General features: G+C 46.2%; 2 protein-coding genes across 5 annotated transcripts; both read right to left on the bottom strand.

Moving 5' to 3' along the window:
* Nucleotides 1–6,322: 6,322 nt before the first annotated feature.
* On the bottom strand, nt 6,323–8,940 carry LOC123068161 (uncharacterized). Of its 4 annotated transcripts, none has more exons than XM_044490641.1 (6): nt 8,741–8,876; nt 8,554–8,637; nt 7,751–8,417; nt 7,469–7,648; nt 7,294–7,385; nt 6,323–7,177 (listed from the first exon to the last, which is right to left on the bottom strand). In XM_044490641.1, the coding sequence occupies exons 3-6, from the start codon at nt 8,393–8,395 to the stop codon at nt 6,451–6,453; spliced, it is 1,644 nt and encodes a 547-aa protein (XP_044346576.1). In that variant the 5' UTR covers nt 8,396–8,417; nt 8,554–8,637; nt 8,741–8,876; the 3' UTR covers nt 6,323–6,450. The 4 variants fall into 4 exon arrangements, with proteins under 4 accessions (XP_044346576.1, XP_044346578.1, XP_044346575.1 ...); XM_044490643.1 differs by having other exon boundaries at nt 7,751–8,420; nt 8,741–8,758; XM_044490640.1 differs by lacking the exon at nt 8,554–8,637 and having other exon boundaries at nt 7,751–8,420; nt 8,741–8,940.
* Nucleotides 8,941–16,595: 7,655 nt separating this feature from the next.
* On the bottom strand, nt 16,596–17,967 carry LOC123068159 (transcription factor bHLH168). Its single transcript, XM_044490638.1, has 2 exons — nt 17,567–17,967; nt 16,596–17,255 (listed from the first exon to the last, which is right to left on the bottom strand). Exons 1-2 carry the CDS (start codon nt 17,789–17,791, stop codon nt 16,809–16,811), a joined length of 672 nt encoding a protein of 223 aa, XP_044346573.1. The 5' UTR covers nt 17,792–17,967; the 3' UTR covers nt 16,596–16,808.
* Between the last annotated feature and the right edge of the window lie 2,731 nt (nt 17,968–20,698).

The raw sequence follows: 20,698 nt of genomic DNA, 5'->3' as shown, positions 1-20,698 counted from the left end.
GTAGCTGAATTAACATACGGCTGGTTAGTAAATTCAAGATCTGTGAAACTACTCCCGGATAAGTTCTTGGCTTGGTAATAGAGGGATTGTCCCTGCAAAACAGAACGGCGAGAGTTAGTTTGCTGAAGAATTTTAATGTATACACTCCCTTGTGGTTCTTTAGATATGTTCATGTTTCCACCATCAATTATGTAGGTACGTACCACTACTTGTTGCTTGTTTCTGAGCGTGATCACTGTGGGAAATGACCGATCAACCTTGCTCGTCGCCATGGTGATGACCCATGGCGAAGTATTCATAACCGTCTGTGGTTTCGGACCGTCGTTGCCACCTCCATACACCACCGTTATCCTCTTTTGAACCGCATGCAAAGCGCCAAATGAGTTCTTGTCTATGGAAATGAGGGAGATACACTGTTAGGAAAAAGTCTATACACAGAATCTTACCAGCAGTGTGTTTTAAAATAAGGCGCTGCTGCTATGTAGCAGTAGCGCGCTCCTCTATCCGATCCACTCACACTCACATTCACTCGATCTCCCGCTCAACCCCCCACGCCGGTCCTCCCCCGCCGGCCGCCCTCGACCTCGCCGGCCGTCGTCGCCTACCCCTCCTCCCTCTGCGCCGCCGTCACCTCCTCCTCCTCGCTGGACTCGGTACCGCCCTCCTCCTCCGTCCTCCCTCCACTCGCCGCCGGCCGGCCCCTCCTCGCTCCGCCTTCCTCCTCCGTTCTACTCTCTCCTCCCTCCTCCAGTCGCCCCTCCTTCTCCCTCCTCCCCCCTCCATCCACAACCCCTCCTCCCTGCTACATTTTGATTTAGTAGGCTATTTCATATGCAACATTTTGATTTAGTTCATATGATTTAGTTGATTTAGTTGATTTAGAATATTTTGATTTAGTTGATTTAGTAGCCTAGTTGATTTAGTTGATTTATAGAACATTTTGATTTAGTTGATTTAGTGCTAGTTGATAGCTCTGAAGATTTGGCACCACCTAGCTAGATCTTAGGATTATAATTGTCCATCAAATTGCTTCTCGCGGAAGAATAATCAAATTGCTTCTCGCGGAAGAAGAACCAAATCTTACTAGGAAAGATTTGGCATTTGCCTGCTAGCTGTTGGTTCTATTCTAGAAGGTGTTAGTAAGCTATGAAAATGTAACTGAAGAAGAACCAAAAATATCACATGCTACTGTTTTTCTTTCCTGTGAAATGGGTCGTTAATACTTTGCTCATATTGCTTTAGAAAAATGGCATCACCACCACCACCACCATGTCGACTGTGCAAGTCAAGGTGCGCCAACAGCCTTACAAGTGGCAAGTTGTTCGACATCTACTTCCAGCCGACTTTTCGTCATGCGGCGGTAAGAAATTATATGAAATGTGACAACTATTTTATTTTTAGTGTTGGCAATACTGCATTGTGTCATTTTGCTTTTTTTTACACAGATCGTCCCATGCAATGTGAGGTTAAAATTCAACAAGCTGACAGGAGACACTGTGACATTTGAGGCTCCTAGGGGGGTCGTACACTATGGAGGTCGAGAAAGGACGCAATATGTCACAGATTGGAGGAGATGGATGGGCCCGTTTCCTCGCCCGCATGCGTCTTACTGGTGGTGAGTTGATCAGCTTCTCCTTCAGAGCAGAACACCCAAGCTGGCTGTCATTTATATGACCCTGGTCGAAGATGATGAAGATGACGAAGATGATAAAGATAATGAGGACCCACTCAATGAAGATGATGAGGACCCACTTCATGAAGCCATCGTAGCTCAAATAATGAGGCTGAGCGAGGAGGAGGTGTGCAATCTATGGGACATAATTCCGCCACGTGATGACTTTGTCGGGGTGCCATTCGTGACCCGCCTGACAAGTACCATGGTCGATTGACATGATATGGTATGTTATACTTACAAATGCAAATTATACGATGATATGCTTAGTGTAGAGTCCAATGATATGCTGTGTGAAATCTAGTTGATGATATGCTTTAGTGTAGAGTCCGATCACATGCTTATTAGTGTAGAATCTAAGGAACTATTAATAGTGTAGATAATCAATATATACTTATTAGTAGAATTCGTGCTTAGTACAAATGTGTAGTACTGTGTCTTTTGATAGTGTAGAAATCCATACTTAATAGAAATATATTTGCAAGAGTATGTGCGAGGGTATTTATTAATTGATATGTTTCTGTTATTCAAAAATTGCCAAAGAGTCTATCTGTGAGTTGTGGTATCGAGCCCGATGAAGAAGGCTCGGCTGGACTACGCCTTATCGCAAGGGGCTCCGTCACAACCTGTACTTACCGCATGGACACGGACGGTCGCATACACTTAAACTCGGTTGGTTGGAAGAGATTCCTCATTGGCAATAATCTTCATGTTGCACAGGTCATCCTAATTACTATCAGGAACACCCACCGCCCAGGCTTGAGGATGATGATCGTCGTCGATATCATCTAGAACTACATATGTGTGTGTGTGGCTATATCATCTAGAACTACATATGATGATCGTCGTTGATATCATCTAGAACTACATATGATGATCGTCGTCGATATCATCTAGTACTTCTTGAGGATGCATGTTGACTATATATGAAATTGTTATCTAGTAATACTATCTAGTACCTATAATGCTTTATGAAATTGATATCTAGTAGTATCTAGTATCTGGAAGTTGCAGTTTATTGAAACAGAAACGGGGTAGGAAGCGGGGGGAAATGGCAAAAGATATAGCAGTAGCGAGGGGCTAGGAAACCGCTACAGCTAATTAATAGTAGCGCATTCCAGAAAAGCACTGCTGATATAGTCAACAGTAGTAGCGTGAGTGCGGACAGCGCTACTACTAACAGTTAGCTGTAGCGCCGTAGTAGTAGCGCGGCTGCCCGCGCTGCTGATAGCCTCAAAACCCGCGCTACTACTAGGGCTTTCCCTAGTAGTGAGACAAGACGTCCGCTCCATCGTAGATCACGTCGTCGATGGCCGCGAGAATGGCCACCGTGCTACCAATGGTGGTGCCGGCCGCGGTGGTCCAGAGGGACTTGTACACCGCAATGCGAGCGCGCGGGGCACCTCCCCGTGCTAGCCCCTCGCCGAGGCCGCGGAAGCTGGCCGCCTCCACAGCCGGTCCCGCAGCCGCTGCCATGGAGGACTCCCCTGTTGATCTCTGCTTCTTCACCCATAGCAGAGCATGGAGGCCAGCAGCAGCCGCCGCCATGTCGGTGGTTTCGATTTGGCCCGATGCAGCATGGATGGACGTCAGCACCACCTCCGAGTCTGCTCCGACTCTGCAAGGTCTCCCTCTCCCTCTCATGCTCTACGCTTGTGTTCTTGATCTGGCTGAATTAGTTAGTTAATTATCTGTGTCAAAAAAAACTGAACCTTTCTTCAGAGACAAGTGATGCATCTTTATGTATGATTTTCTGCACGTTCTGATTGTTCATCCTTTCCATGTCATGTAGTCCCTAATTGGATCCCTGCCGCCTTGTTGCCCATCACGTTCTAATTCTCTTGTTACCAGTTCTGCAGTATGCTTATGTCCCTTTGCTGTCTGCAGCCAAGTGGTGAGACTGAGGACACATTCTTTGCTGATTTGGCCATTGGTTTGTCCACGGTATGATTCTGTAATATCCGCGCATTTTACTCATAACACTCGCTACCTTCTCCTTTGGATTGATGACTGAGCAGTGTTTCTTCGTCTGCAACAGGGGCAGATTAAGACCGAGAGTGTCTTGCCAAGTACTACAACCATGCAAATAGCTCTCCTCTAATTCTTTATTCTTGTATGTGGTGCTGAAGCAATGCTGGATACTTTGTTGGCCAAAACCTTCTTGCAAATGATTAAATAAATTATTTAATCCCATGGTTCATTAGCGTAATCTGTCCATTCAAGCCTCGTCGTGTTCATGTTTTGTTTCAGCAGCATTTTTTTTAGTTTAAAAAAAGTCACACTAACCGTTTTTTCTTTTTCCAATCGGAACAGCTTCTGAGGATCGAGGAGGAGCTGGGCGATGCTGCGCTGTATTCAACATGACACAAAAAAATACAGATGCTACGAAGCATTCAACATGACACAAAAAAAATACAAGGAATGATCTAAAGAAAACAAATGGGTTTAGTCATAACAGAGGGACTTATTCTCCCATTCTAGAACTGTTCCTTTGTGAACCAAACAACAACCACAAAGTGCGGTGTTTAATTCAGTACTATTTGTGCATACCCTGTGTAAGAGATTATTGATTTCAGGCAAAGAACAGCAAATATGTTGAACAAAAAACAACAATCATAAATTTTTAAATGGTTCATATTTTTGAACAAAAAATCACAAATCTGAAAAAGGTTTCAAAACTTCACTAATATCGAAAAATTAAACAAAAACTAAGATGAAATTTGAAAAAAGTTCATAGATTTTTGAAAACAAATTCATGATTTTGAAAGATTTTCATTGATTTTAATATAAAGTTCATGGATTAAAAAAAATCATGGATCTGAAAAGTGGTTCACATGTTTGAGGGAAAAAGTTCATAGCGTTGAAAAAAGTTCAACAAATTTTAAAAAAATCTTACGAATTTGTGAAAAAGTTCTAAATTTGAAAAATAAAAATAAAAGTAAAAAAGGAAAAAATAAAAATAAAATTTAGAAAGTAGAACAGAAAATAGAAAAGCAAACAAAACCGTTCTAAAACAAACAAACAAAAAAGAAAAAGATAACTGACTAGAAGCTCCCTCAATTGTATTTGGGCGCACCGTCTGGACCTAATACCCAGCATTCGGTAGCAACAGGGTGCATGCCTGTTATTTTCTCTTCGCATGTGGGTAACTACTTATTTTCTTTCTGTTGTGCTTTATGTAAAATGTTCTTGAACTGTCTTTAGTGTAGATAAAATGCATGAGCTTACGCTTTTGAACGAACACATAAACTGAGCAATAGCAGCCGATCTTCATCATGATGATTATTGAGCCAGCCAATTGTTGATATGTTTTTTTGTTAAATTATATTCTAGTGTGCAGCGGTAGAGCTAGACGAAATCTGCCGAGGAGGGCCAAAGACAAAATATGAGTTGCAAAATCAAACTTATTGATACATTTTTTCATAAATTGTATACTAGTATGCAGTGCCGGGGCTAGACGAAATCTATCGACGGAAGGCCAAAGACAGAATACGAGTGTTGGGGTGAGGAGGGGCGCCAAATATATTCTCATCTATGCTCTCCTATAAAAGGAATTCTTCATAAAATTTGTTCAAACCTTGGGGGGGGGGGGGCATTTGCCCCCTTCGAAGACTTCTTCCCCATTCCGCTGCCCGCCTCTTCCACTGGCTCTTCGGGACGGACATGTGCCTACAATCACAGAGTCCGGCACTGACCTGGTGCCTGCTGCTCCGGTGCCTGTGACCGTCACTCCTGCCCGCGGGCCTTGCAGAACCGCCGCCACTGCCCATCACCATGCCGCCGCCACGCGCCGCCAGCGATCCAGATCTGGGCAGGTGCCCCCACGCCCATGGATGCCCCGCATACAAATTTAGATAAAGTTGAGACATCCTGTTCGGGACGGAGGGAGTACATTTTTTAGATCTCTCTTTCAAACATAATGTGCCCACGTGCAGTTATTAACACTAAATTAAGAACACACGGCGGCGACGGAAAAGACGGTGACAAAATACAATCATTTGGACGCGCATGAATGGATCATACGTTCGTTCACCCACCGCGATTGGATTAAACTAATTTGAGCAAATCTGAATAATATACATATTTTTATTCAAATTAAGTCACATCACGTGAAAGCACTTTTCATACATCTCTTGCGTACATGAATCTATATCAACCAACTCTCACGCGTCTCTTGTTTCAATGCCCCTTCAAGACACGGGTCAACAAAGAGTGAGAACTCTGTGCGGGTGGGAATCCAGCTAGCGATATCCTCAGACATGCTTATTTTTCTTTGGATTCTTGATGCACTAGATGATCAACGGCATATGTAAAGTAGCATTGTTCCAAACTTAGCAATATGTTTGTTTTGAGTCAAACTTTCTTGTGCCCAAGTTGTTTTAAGTCACACTCCTAGGATGGATTCCTGTGCCTAATCACCATGGAATTTTGTCAAGTTTCAGACATTTCTACTGACTTACTCTAATCATAAAAAAATCAAGAATTTCTACTGACTTGCTCTTAGGAACACCAAACTGTTTTGATGTTAAAAACGCTCTTATACTACGGGACGGAGGGAGTAACACTCAACTTTAGTTGGTATGTTGTGACAACTCGTCGAATTTTGGCTCATTCATACAACAAAAAACAACGCACAAGCACAAAATTAGCTGTGGAAAGAATAACGAATTTTGATTTGATTGATTCATACATACTCCAAAGAACCGAACAAGAGCTTCAGTGTTCCTTCTTGAGTGCTCACTGATGAGCAATTGTGATCAAGGAAAGAGGGCCTCAGCTCAGGGGTTCTTGGCCTTGATCCTAAGCTTCCTGGCGATGGCGGCCGCCCTGGGGTGCCCGGCCTTCCGGCTCTCGCCGCCGCTCTGCTCCATCTCCACCCAGTTGATCACGCGCAGCACCAGCGACTGCGGGCAGCTCTGCGCCCCCGTCGCCCCCGGCTTCCCACTGCTGCTCGTGCGCTTCTTCTTCAGCCCGGCCTCCAGCGCCGCCTCCAGGAACTCCATGAACCAGCCCCCGGCCTCCGCCTGCATCTGCCTCGCCATCCTCAGCGACGACCCCAGAGGCGACTGCGCCACCGCCACCACTGCTACTCCGGCAGGAGCGGACGACCTCTTGCTCTTGTCGTCGCCGCCGTCGACGGGCGTCCCGAGGCACTTCCTGCTGGCGCTGGAGCTCCGGGCGCCGCCGCCGTCCTGCCGCGACGAAGGGTCCTGGAGCGTGCCCGGCGCGAAGGACACCGACTTGGACACGCCGCCGAACCCGAGCAGGCCCCGCCGCCTCGCCGGCGTCGTGGCCCTGTTCTGCGCGATCTCCTGCAGCACGTTCGGCGCCGGCGTCGCCTCGGCGAGCACGTCGCTGGTGGCCGCAGCGGCCATGGAGGTGGCCGCCTGGATGGACTCGATGTCGGCCACGGCCTGCGCGGCCTCCTGGTGGAAGCTGAGGAAGCCGTCGAAGCAGGCCGCGGGCGCGTCCGGCCTCGCCGCCTTGCTCACGTCGGCGAACATCCTGGCAACAAAACGAGACCAAACACATTCATTCATTCTGGTGAGCTCAGCTCGTGGCAGACAGACAGACAGACAGTGTCACTCAAGATCGCAATGAGGAATTGATGGAGGACATACTTGTAGATCCTGACGACGTTGTCCGTCGCCGACGCGTTGCGCAGCGCCTCCAGCGCCGCCTTCTGCGCCTGCTCCCGCTGCTCCATGGCCTCCTGACATGACAAAATTTCAGTTCAGAGTTCAGAGTTGAGATAGAACAACTGACAGAAATTCTGAATATCTGACGATCGCACACCTTGCCGAGGGAGCTGAGCTTCACCGGCACGGGCACGCGGGCGGCCGACGACGAGGGCCGCCGCTTGGAGGACGTGGCGGTGCTGCCGGCGTCGTCGTCGGAGACCGGCGAGGAGGGCTCCTCCTCCCTGGGCCTCCTGCTCATCGTGCGCACGGCCGTGCAGCTCATGGAGCTCTTCTCCTGCACACACACACAGCTTATCTTCAGTTAACTTCAGCAGCTTCAGAAGCCATGGAAAAAATGTTCAGTTCAGTTCAGGTGTGCAGAGCAGGAGGAACATACGGGTGCCAAGGGGCTCTTGGGGATCTTGTTGGGCGGCGGAGGGGGGTCGCCGCGGTCGGCGACGAAGCTCCGGCTGCGTGTCACCAACCTCGGCATGACGCTGGTGCTCTTCCTGACGGAAGACACCGAGCTGCGCGCCGGCGAGGGGCGCTCCTTGACGGGCGTCCTCTCCTCGAAGCAGAGCGCGATGGGCCTGACGACCTTGGGCGACGCCACCGTGGCGCCACCATGGTTCTCGGGGCCCCAGGAGCCCCTGCGCGGCGCGGCGGGCTTCCTGGCGAGGGGCTCGGGGGTGCCGACGACGAGCGGGTGGCGCCCGGGGATGGGCCTGGCGCCGACGACGACGGGGACGGGGGAGCCCGGGTCGAGGCGGTCGACGTGGAGGAACTGGCCGAGGCTGAGCTTGTTGGCGAGCACGAGGTCGGCCTGCGCGGGGGGTAGCGTGGCGTAGATGGAGTGGGAGGAGTCGGAGACCTTGACGTAGAAGCGGCCGTGCTTGGGGAAGAGGTCCACCTCGTCCATCTCCGCCGGCACGATGTCCGTCACCTGCAGCACCGCCGTCCGGTGCTCGCCCACCGGCTTCGCCGCGCCCGTCTTCATCCCGTCCAGCAGCTTCAGGAGCACGCCCGCCGACAGCGTCGCCATGGCCGGCCGCCGACGATGTGATCTGCTGAGATCGGAAAACTATTGGTGAGGGGATCGCAAGAAAGAAAGAAAGAATGAAATGCTCTGTTCTTGGACAGGAAACAGCAACGCGTTCTTGATCCAGGCTGAATTTTACTGCGGGGCGCATGAATTCGCACCCGATCTTGCCCCTGAACGACGCGGATCGGAGGAAACCCCGGCCGATTCGGGGAAAGGGAAGCCTTGGGCGGTTCAATTCTTGCCTTTTTCAAGAAGAGGGCAGATCAGAAATCTTCTTGCAGGAAAGGAAATCGATCAATCATGGCGGCGTCGAGCGGGGCAGACAGGGGATGGACTGGTCAGTACCTTGGAGAGGAGACGGGGTGGCTGCTTGATCTCCTCGCCGGTGAGCCGTCCGCCGACGAATTGACAGCCGGAGAGAGCCTCTGACGGGAGCTTTCCGCCGACGGGGAGGGGACGGACGGAGAAGCTGGTGGCGGGGGGTGGGGGAGGGAGCTGGAGAGAAAGATTGGAGCTGCTCGGGGGAGGGAGCAACGAACGGTAAAGAAGAATGAGGCGGGGCGTGCGGCGGCGACTGGAGAGGGGAGAAGAAGAGGAAAACGAAATTGGAACGTTGCTCAACGGTCGGCTCTGAGCTCGGGCCGAAATGACGGCGCTGCCCCTGCCACCTGTCACGTGACCTGTGCTCTGTTTTTTTCCCTATAAAAATGCAACAATATATGTTTAGATGCTTCTTTTTGATATTTCATACACGTTGCACATTTTTGTATACGTATATAACATCTTTATATATCCCCTTAAAATATGAAATACATGATAAACATGTTTTTCAAACATATATTCTGATGTAAACTTTTTTCATACACGTGCACATTTTTCTTACATACAGGAACATTTTTTTGTATACACAATACTATTTTTAAATGCATGGTCAACATTGTTTGAAATATTAATTTCGATATCTACTTGTTTCCATATACCTTGTACTTTGTTTTATACACCGGGAACTTTTTTTTATACATGTTTAACATTTTTCTAAATCACATTTTCAAATACACTGTACACAAAGCCAGGCAGAGGCGCACCCGTGAAGTAGCAGGTATTCCACCCAGCCTACGGGCTTTCTTATTTTGATTTCTTTCCCTTTTAATGGGGCTTTCACGGTTTTTTTTCTATGGGCGACTCGCCTTGAGGGCTCTAGAACCGAGTCGGCTAGTAGCGCTCACTACATGGAAGGCTCCGTTGATTTCCTAATTGGCGCTTCACAGCCACCTGGTCCTGGGCTGGCCCATGTGGCGAGTGCCCGATCGCTTCACCGGTCGCCCCCACCTGGTTGCCCACACAAGAGTTGTTTGATTGGTTGCTGTTGACCAATTGAGTGGTCAACCGTTGACTTTAGAGAAATGAAATAAAATAGAAAAACGCAAAAAGAAAAGAAAATGAGAATTCAAAAAGATTCACGAACTTTTGAAAACCATGCATTAAAGAAAACAAAAAAGAAATAGAAAAAAATAAGGGGAAAGAAAAAGAACAAACCGAACTGAAGAAAAAAATGAAGTAGGTGTGCATAAGCAGAAGACTGGGCTGGTCGGCTGCACTTCCCTTAGAATGGTAAGGTCGGCAGTTCGATCCAATCGCCACCTTTTTTGGAGGTTTAAACGACCAAATAACAGAAATGAGCCAGCGCAGAGCGGATTGCGTGGAGGGGGGGGGGGGGGGGGGGGAGGGGGTGTGCCCGTTTGCACTCACTAAAAAAAGTTTCTAGGTCGCTCGATTTCCTAGTTCAATTGCTTCGGTTGGTTCCAAGCTTGACCGATCGCTGCTGGTGTTGACTAGGCTCATGTAGACCATTGACTTTTTAGAAACAAAGTTAAGAAATTCAGAAAAAACTTAGTAGAAAGAAAAATAATCATAAATTTTTAAATGGTTCATATTTTTGAAAAAAAATCAAAACCTGAAAAGGTTTCAAAATTTCAAAAAAAAAATATCGTGAATTTGAAAAAAGTTCACTAATTTGAAGAAAAAAAGTAAGAAAAATTTCACAAAATTTCAAGAAAGTTTATGAATTTTTAAAAAGCAAATCACTAAATTGGAAATAGTTCATGAAATAAAAACTTCGTGGATATAAAAAAGTTCACTAATTTCGAAAAAGTAAACAAAAACTAAGATAAAATTTGAAAAAAGTTCATGGATTTTTGAAAACAAATTCATGATTTTGATAGATTTTTATTGATTTTAATATAAAGTTCATGGATTAAAAAATCATGGATCTAAAAAGTGGTTCACATGTTTGAGGGAAAAAGTTCATAGCGTTGAAAAATGTTCAACAAATTTTAAAACAATCTCACGAATTTGTGAAAAAGTTCTAAATTTGAAAAATAAAAATAGAAGTAAAAAAGGAAAAAATTAAAAAATTAAAAAGTATAACAGAAAAGAGAAAACCAAACAAAACCGTTCTAAAACAAACAAACAAAAAAGAAAAAGAAAACTGACTGGAGGCTCCCTCAATTGTATTTGGGTGCACCGTCTGGACCTAATACCCAGCATTCGGTAGCAACAGGGTGCATGCCTGTTATTTTCTCTTCGCATGTGGGTAATTACTTATTTTCTTTCTATTGTGCTTTATGTAAAATGTTCTTGAACTGTCTTTAGTGTAGGTAATGAGCTTACGCTTTTGAACGAATACATAAACTTGGCAATAGCAACTGGTCTTCATCATGATGATTATTGAGCCAGCCAATTGTTGATATGTTTTTTTGTTAAATTATATTCTAGTGTGCAGTGGTAGAGCTAGACGAAATCTGCCGAGGAGGGCCAAAGACAAAATATGAGTTGCAAAATCAAACTTATTGATACGTTCTTCCATAAATTGTATACTAGTATGCAGTGACGGGGCTAGACGATATCTATCCACGGAAGGCCAAAGACAGAATACGAGTGTTGGGGTGAGGAGGGGCGCCAAATATATTCTCATCTATGCTCTCCTATAAAAAGAATTCTTCATAAAATTGGTTCAAACCTTTGGGGGGGGGGGGGCATTTGCCCCCTTAGTTTAACACATAGCTCCGATTGTCCACGGTGCCGAGGAGGACCACTTCAAGCTTCTCCATGGTACGATCAACATCGTGGGCTGCTTTAGCTTCGAAGATTTCTCCCCCAATTCCGCCGCCCGCCTCTTCCACCGGCTCTTCGGGAGGCCCGTTGCGCCGCCGCCGGCGGTGCCTGCTGCACCGGTGGCTCGACAACGACGATGATGTCGTCATCGTCCTCGGCCGCCGCGTCCAGGACGACGGCGTCCTCCTCCTCGCCGTTCTCCGATGCGTCATCGTCCTCCTCGCCGTGCGCGTCGACGACGACAACGACAGCATCGTCCTCCTCGCCGAGCGCGCCGCCATGGACGTGTGGGACTCCCACGACGAGGTGCGCGGCCACGCGGTCCATGCATTCGTCCGTCCTGACGACGCACCTAACCACGGTGTACTACGTACCAGTTGGTTGTTGAAACTTGCCCACAAGATCGATCACATCAAATCACGATAGAGACGTGCACACAATAATTTTTGCCAAATTAACCTACAACCTGACACGTACTAAACTATTCCTGTACAAGGACTAGCACCCGTACATGAACTAGTACTCGAATCGGACACAAGGACTCCTACTTGCTAATTACTAATCAAGATTACTCTAACATTCTCTTCCTAATCTTGACACACTTTGTCTTATGTGCTTCTTCGGTCTTGGCTCATTGATGATTCACCTCTTATCGATTCATCCGCTCGCACCACGACAAGTCAAATTGATGGTCTTGATTGCTCGCAACAACTTCTTCTCAATCTTGACTTGGCGAATTTACAGATCACCTCAAATATGCCTTGGACTACCCAGTCTTGCTAGTAACCTGTGGGAAACACCACCCGGTGGACTAGACCATCCACCCTAGCAAGATACATGCTGACTCATTGTGGATCACACCACCCTGTGCACTACACCATGCACTCTAGCCTCATGTAGAGACATGGCCTCATTGAAGAGACTTACCTTCACTGATTTACCGCCCCACATACTTGAACTTGATCCTCTCGTTGAGACACATAGACGACTTGGGCACGCTTCATCTTCAACGCCTCCTCACAGAGATGAGCACTTCAACATGACGACGACGACGGCAACTCACTGACACGAGCTAAAAATGTGCGAGCAAGCACTGTGAGCACAAAGCCCCAAGGATATTTTTCCACGATATAATTTGAATCATGCTGGTTTTGTGTGCCAAACAAGGGATAGTATTATTTAGAGATGGAGCTGGTCTGATTTATGTAGAACAAAAAAAAACATAGAAACGACGGTTTTCCCTGTTGAGTATGTTGCAAGCAATATTTCCAAAGGGAATTCTCCGCTCAATCTGATTTCACAACAAATGTCCTGATTGTTTCGAAAAGTTCTTTCGACTTCTTTGTGGTGTTACAACCAAAACTACCTTTTGTCATGCACTAGTCTATACATTTAAAATTCCTTTATTATCTCCTAATTGTCGGGAGAGCTCCTAATTGGCGCCTTATGCGCCTCTTGGGGAAACTTGCGCTCACGCACCCCCGCTGATGGGCCGGTAAAAAAAAAACGTTTCGAGCACTCGCTAAGAGAAAGTTTCTAGTTTGCTCGGCTTTTATTTCCCTGGTTCACATGATTCGGTCGGTTCCCAGCTTGATTGATCGCTATTGACGCTGACTAGGCTCATGTAGACCGTTCACTTTGTAGGAAAAAAATTCAACATTTTTAGACAATATTCTTTAAAAGAAAAGCAATATTTTTTTAAACTCATATATTTGAAAAAATTGACAAATCTGATTTTTCCCCATATTTTGAAAAAAACTTTGCGAATTTGAGAAAAGTACATGAATATGAAAATCTTCACTAATTTGAAAAAAACAAGAAATTACCAAAAAGTTCATGAAAATTTTTAAATCACAAAATTGGGAAACGTTTATGGAATAAAAACTTCATGGATCTGAATTTTTTCACTAATTTGGAAAAGTTCATGGACTTTCATAACCAAGGTTCATGATTTTGAAAAAACTTCACTGATTTTAATTAAAAGTTCATGGATTTGAAAAAGGGTTCGTATGTTTGAGGGAAAAAGTTCGTAACTTTCTAAAAAAGTCATGAATTTAATGAAAACATTCACAAACTTTCAGAACAATTTCATGAATTGGAGAAAAAGTTCCAAATTCAAAAAGGTAAAAGTAAACGTAAAACTAGAAAAATAAAAAGGTAAAGTAAAAAAAATGAAACTGTTCCAAAACAAACAAACAAAAAGAAAAAGAAAGCTGACTGGAAGCTCCCCAAAACCGGCTTGGATTTTTCTAGAGGCTTCCCAAGACCAGCGATTGAATCTATCGAGTACCTCTTAAATTGGCCGGCTCGTAGAGAATCAATTGGGAGGGTGGGGGTGTGCACCAGGGAACATATCTGGTGCACCAAGGCAATTGGTGCTACTGGTGCACCGGACCCTGTTGCACATTCAAAAATATTCAGAAAAATCCGCAAAAAATTTAGTGTATCAACACAACATCAATGTATGTTGTCGGAAAAATCTAAATCAAAATTCAAAACAATGCTCAAGATACAAAAATGACAAATTTGACCTCAATGTGCTAATGGGCCAAAAATGAAGCCCAACATGTGTTATGTACTACTCAGTGTCAAATTTGTTATTTTTGTATCTTGAGCAATGTTTCAAATATTGATTAAAATTTTTGTGACAACGTACATTGATGTTGTGTCAATGCACTAGATTTTTTTTCTGAATTTTTTCGAACATTTTTGAATGTGCAACGGGCGACTGGTGCACCGGTACCACAAATTGCCCCGGTGCACCAGATACATTCCAATGTGCGCCAGGTTGTCAAAACGCCCTTAAACGGCGCTTAAGGCGCCCCATAGGAATCGTGGGTTCAAAGTATCTTATTTTTTGGATTCAGAACACTGATTTTTTCGGTACTTTGGTTTCATTCTATTTTCTCATTTAATTTTCTCTTTGTTTTTTTTCTTTCCTTCTCCTTTTTTTAATGAAAGCATTAACATTTTAAAAAGGAGAGGAACGGAAATGAGAAAGTAATAGGATTACTCTGTGCATCCGTGCATGAAAACGGCGTAGAAATGGAGAGATATGCTAGAGCATGCGGATAATTGATCTAGCGGAAAAGAGGGTTGTGGGTTAGTTAGTTTGGTCTATTTCAGCTCGACGCCTCAGTGTATAAACAATTCTTTCTAGTTATGTATTAGCACCATAAGCATATGCTCGCTTATACGAAATGAAGGACAATATCACTCATTTAGACATGTATCGATGCCTAAAATGTTAGTTATATGCAGTGAATGGGTAAATAGCTCGTAAAAAATTGTATGCATAAGATAAGAAAGGTGATTAACTCTTTCAAAAAGGTAAAACGTGGTGCCCACCTTGCTAGTTTGAACAAAAGATGCATGTTTTGCATCACGATGATGTCGGATCAACCTCTTTTTCAGAAGAAATTTGCACATTTTGGTGAGACAGGACGGGACACGATGACCCATAAATTTGACTCGTCGAATGAACATTTAGCAGGTGGCAGAAGATTAAATAAATTCTGACTGAGTTTGTTCCAGAGAGAGAGAGAGGGGGGGGGGGGGGGGGGGGTTCACACATGATGGGTCAGTAGCTACCGTTAGGCTCCCCGCACCTGATCTCGGACAAGATCATCCATGGAAACGAGAAGCCCTAAATAATTGCTTGTGTGCTGCTTTGCTTGTCTATCGCAGTCACTTGTGTCATACGCGTAGTGTCAAAAAACGTCTTACATTATGGGACGGAGAAAGGGAGTACTATATAAGAAAAGAATCAGAGCAAATTTGTTTGGTAAGCAACAAGATAATAAAGCTCCGTACACACGACCAGACAAGATGCCGTGGAGCTTTGGCGGGATTCGTAGGGAATCGATCCCCTCCTCCAATGGCGGACACGGTCGAAAGAAGCTGGATGTAGGGTATTACTCTTTGAAGACCCAAACCTGGGTAACCTATGTGTGCAGACTCCGCCCCGATACTTTCGACCTAGTCATGAACCGTACCGAGGGATCTGACAGTATTTTACGCCGTCATCCGCTATTGCTCTCTTTCGCCATCCCAACTTTAGAAGAGATCAACGCATTCACCTTGCAAGAATGAACTCACCAGACTACGCCACCATCCTGCGCACTTCCATCAACACGCATCCGCCACCGAGAGCTCCATGATGACTACGAGACTAGCCGATGTTGATGCGGTAGAAGCCCCGCCGCTCCACCCTTGCCACCGCATGAGAACACGTCGAGACCAGGGCCCTCCATGAAGCCATCCATTAGTCACTCCGGCCAGTTTACAACTCCAAAGATGACACCCCAAGGGGTGGTGGGACGCAGGCACGCCACCATCATCCGATCCAGGAAGTACAAATCTGGTGTTTCCCCTGGAGCACATAGGAAGCAAACGCAGCCCCACAACGCCTCCAACGAGGTCATGACGCCCGCGGGCACTGTCCTCCAAGGGCAGTCCGGCAGCGGCGCGGAGATCGAACCCTAGATGAAGCAGGGGGTCACCGCCGCGAGCAGCGTAGAACCGCCTCGCGCTTTTGCCTTTTGACTCCTCTGGTGAAGTTTGAACATGTGGCAGAATCTATCTGTGGTAAATTATGACTGAATTTGTTGCCGGCCGCAATTTCTTCTTGTTGTTTTGCACTACAATAATAGAGAGATTGTTGACACACGGTGGGTGGGTGGGTAGCTACCTTACCCTCACGCTTTCTTGAGTTTGTTCGCTGTTGACGCACGCACGCAGCTCAGACTCCCTGACTGCAGGTGTGATATACATTATCATGCAGCTCAGACTGTCTGCACGTGGTGTGGTGTGGTGTGGTGTGGAACAAGATGATCCATGGAGAAAAGAAAAGAAAGAGAAGCCCTAATCCAGCACGTGTGGTAAAGCGACGCGGCTTTGGCTTTGCTTGCTTAAATTATCACAGTCGTTTTCACATAGCCAAACCTTCTTGTGTCATACTCATACAGTATGGAAAAACAGAAGCAGAGCGATTACTTGGCAAACAAATTTGTTTCACTAACATGCAGAGGAGCCATTAGTGAACCAACCTACTACTAAGCCTAACCCAGCCAGCCAGGAAGAACACTTGTACAAGGATCCTCTTTAAGCTGAAACAAACATCACATAGAACATTGCTGCCCCAATCGATGAAAAAAAGATCAACTACCCCCCTTGCAGCACAACTGCAAAATCAGTAATCAATCTACCAGCTCCATCCACCCTCCTTGCATCCGCGCGTCAGCTAGCCTCCGATAAGTCGGTACGGTCGCCATGGCAAAAAAAAGCTAGAGAGAGGATATCATGTCAGCAGCGTCGAGACGGTGGCTGCGGCTGCGGCGGCGAGGCCGCGCAGCCTCTGGGCGACCCGACCGATGCGTGGGCAGAGCGCCTGGGAGTGGAGCGTGTAGAAGATCTTGTCCCCCACCACGGAGAAGCTGGCGCTGACCACCTCCGCGCCCTCTTGCTCCAGCATCGCCATCACCTCGTGCAGCCGGAAGGGACGCCCGGCCTCGCTCGCCAGCGCCACGTCCAGCGTCCCGTCCTGATGCCTAACCTCGATCACCGGCAGCGACGTCGTAGTGTGTGCCTTGTAGTCGCCGGCGGAGACGGAGGATGAGCAGCCGCCGGTGCCGCCGGAGAGAGAGAGGGCGGCCTGCTTGCGGCGTTTCAGGTCGTGGATGCGGCCCCGGAGCTGCTTGATGTAGGCCGCGGCGCTGTCCAGCTGGTCCAGCTGCGTCGCCGCGTCCTGCACAGACACAACCAAAGCCGTCGTCGTCAGGCCATGCGAGAATTGATGAATTTGCATAGACACACACAAACAATCTTGTGTTTTTTAGTGTATAATAGTAGTAGTAAAATAAAGAAATGATCCACTGATAATATTGTACTTGTGATCAATAAGTGTAGTGATCCACGCACAATTAAAAAACGAATTCAGATTTTGTCAGGAAGAGAAAGGCATGTGCTTCGACTCAGAGAAGTGATCTGCAATCTTGTGTAGGTCAGTAGGTGGGTGAGAGGATTATTGTGAAGAGATCTTTTGACGATTTTGTTTACCTTGTTGCTGGACGGCGGCGAGGAAGAATAATGGCGGAGGTGGTGGTCGGAGGAGGAGGAGGAGGGGACGAGGGAGGAGAGCTTGAGGCAGAGTCCCTTCATGTGCAGCCGCCGGTTCTTCTCCACCTCCTTGCGCTCCATCTTGCAGCCGCTGCTTGTGGTGTGGGTGTGGCTCCCGTCCACCGCCATGGCTCCTCCGCGGCCGCTCTGCCTCCTGCTCTTCATTGCTGAGTGCCTGAGTGGAGTTGCGCTTGCTGTCTCTCTCTCTCTCAAGGTCAAGGTGGAGGAGGAGGAGGAAGCTACAAGGATTGGGTTGAAGCTGGTGTTGGTGTAGGGATGGATTTGATTATATTGAAGCTGGAAGCTAGCTCAGGTGAGGTGGGGATGAAGATGGGAGCTGGTGGTTGAGCTTATTTATACAGCCGGAGCGGCTTGCCGTGCTCTGTTCTGGAGGTGGAGGGAGGAGCAAGACGGACGGACGGCGACAGATTAATAATTAATAAAATGGAGCAACCTAAAAAGGAAAAAGAGAGCTATAAATAAAGAACGAATCAGTTGAGTGAGGGATGGACGGAGGGAGTAGCAAGTGGTCGTCCGAGGTCAACTCCCTCTCCTCCGGGTCCATCGGAACGTGTATGTTTGGCTGAGCAGCTGAGGTTGCTGACAGCCCACCCGAATTCGAGTCCTAACTCGGACGCGCGGTGCTCGTGGAGTTTCTCCTATAAAAAAATATCAACGCCTTGGGTTGGTCTCATTTATTTTTTTATGTTTCTGTGTGGGACCCATCCATGATCCTCGGCTTTCTTTCCACTACAGCCCGCCACGCGCAACCAGATTGTTGATTGTTGCTTTGCTCGGCCATGTGAAATGGAGTGTGGCGAGGGAAACGGTTCACCGCGGCTTCTGCAGAAAATCACAAAAAACCGCCAACTCGGCGTCAAGCGAGTAACACAACACGCTAATTCGGAAATGAGCCGTGTCCAACACCAGAGCTGACATGTGGGACCCGTCTAGCCAGTGGCGGAGCTTGAAAGAAATCTTTGGAGGGGCGAAGCTGTAAAAAAAAATACGAAATCATACGTATTCAACAAGTTAGATGTTGCAAATATCAAGTAACTTAGATAATTATATTGATCTTCTCCAGATTAGCTTACAAAATACATTTCTAATCAGTAGAGAATTCGGTTCACTACAAAGTGCTATTTAACCGTGGAACATTCAGTTTACTATTGACCAGCTCCAGAACAAAAGAAACTATACCCAAAATACTATTTAACCATGGAGCATCCAGTTCACTACAGATCAGCCCTTCGTTTCTTTACACCCTTAAAGTGCACAAGAACATCTTCATAGCTGTACTTCTCCACAATTTCACTCTCTATGTTTACTAGCAAGCTATTGGCTAGATAATCATCTTCCATAGTATTACGTAGCCTTGTCTTGATGATCTTCAAAGTAGAGAATGCTCGCTCGGCACTTGCTGTAGAAACTGGAAGAGTTAGAAGCAATCGCAACAATCGATCAACCAAATTGTAGATAGAATGCCTCCCTGACTCAAAGAGATATCGACAAAGATTTGTTAAGGTTGACACATTTTTCAACTCCTTATCATTGGAGGCGTCCACAACAAAGTGTTTTAGCTGTTGCTCCAATCCATAGATTTCCTGTTGAGTGAAATCTGCTGGATAATATTTCTTCACCAACTCGCAAATATCATCAGCTTTGAAAGATCTGAATTTATTTTTGGGGATCAGAGTAGCACTTGTGGTCAAAAGATCCAGTACCTTGTCATTGAACCTGAATTCTAATTCATGCAGCTGAATATCAAGTGTTGCACGAAATACTTCCACCCGGAAATAATGTTCCTTCGTAAAACGGTCTGGTTGGCGACGAGCACGACCACCACGCATAATGTAAGTTTCCCCCAGATCTGGAATATCAATGGAATGATTTACACAGAACTCAACAACCCTATCAAAAAAGGCTTCCCAACCATCATCTGATCTCATTTCATCAAGAAGAACCTTTGTTGTAAACACTAGGCGCATGGCATTTACTATGTCCTGTGATTTCTTTTGCAAAGCTTGACCAAGATCTTCAGTTATCTCCAATATTTCTTCCATCAGACATAAGATAAATATGAACTCAAAAGAGGACAAGTAGCTAAAAGCAGTGTCTCCATCTGCACGAATTGAGCCAGCTGACCCATCGGATGCTATATTTTGAAGTACTGAATTTACTGCATTAAACATTTTCTTTAGGCTTGATATAGAACCTAAGTGAGACCCCCATCTAGTGTCTCCAGGTCGTTTTAGTGTGCAGATTTGATTTCCCCCTTTTCCAGTTTCAATGTCATCAATAGCTAGTAACCGAGCTAGTTCCTCCAACTGGGCATCATGAAGCTCATCATGGCGCTTTGCGGAGGAGTCAACGGTGTTTACAATAAAAAGAAGTTTCTGGAAGAATTGCGCAATAGAGACCACTTCCTTTGATGCAGCCACTAGCGCAAGTTGCAAACGATGAGCATAGCAGTGGACATAGTACGCATACGGGCATTCTCTAAGAAAAAGAGCTTGCAAACCATTGAACTCCCCCCTCATATTACTAGCCCCATCGTACCCCTGTCCACGAAGGTTCTGAACATCAAAAGCATGTTTGGATAACAAAGAACTCAATACCTCTTTAAGTGTTGCGGCTTTGGTGTTCGTCACATGTATCAAGTCAAAGAACCGCTCTTGCAATATACGATCTTCATCAACGAATCTGAGAACCAATGCCATCTGCTCTCTTTTTGCTACATCACATGTCTCGTCCACTAGAATAGAAAACTTAGAATTCCCAATCTCTTCACGGATATGTTTCCTAACTTTAAATGCATAAATACCCAATATCTCTTGTTGGATTTCATGTGATGTGTACTTTGAACTGTATGGAGCATTCTCCAAAATAACTTCAGCAATCTCAGGATTGAATTCTGCAAGGAGCTTTAATAGTTCAATAAAGTTCCCTGTTTCCACTGTTTCCACTTTCCAGCGACCATCCTCTGTTTCCACTTTCCAGCGACCGAATCAGTTGGTACCAATGGTGCCGTTCGCTGTGGTGGCCGTTCTCCGCATCATCCCTTTGCCTTCA

The sequence above is a fragment of the Triticum aestivum genome, chromosome 3B (assembly GCF_018294505.1).
Source record: "Triticum aestivum cultivar Chinese Spring chromosome 3B, IWGSC CS RefSeq v2.1, whole genome shotgun sequence".
Lineage (NCBI taxonomy): Eukaryota > Viridiplantae > Streptophyta > Magnoliopsida > Poales > Poaceae > Triticum > Triticum aestivum.
Note: the sequence above shows the minus strand (reverse complement) of the source record. Positions and strands in the feature narration are given on the sequence as shown.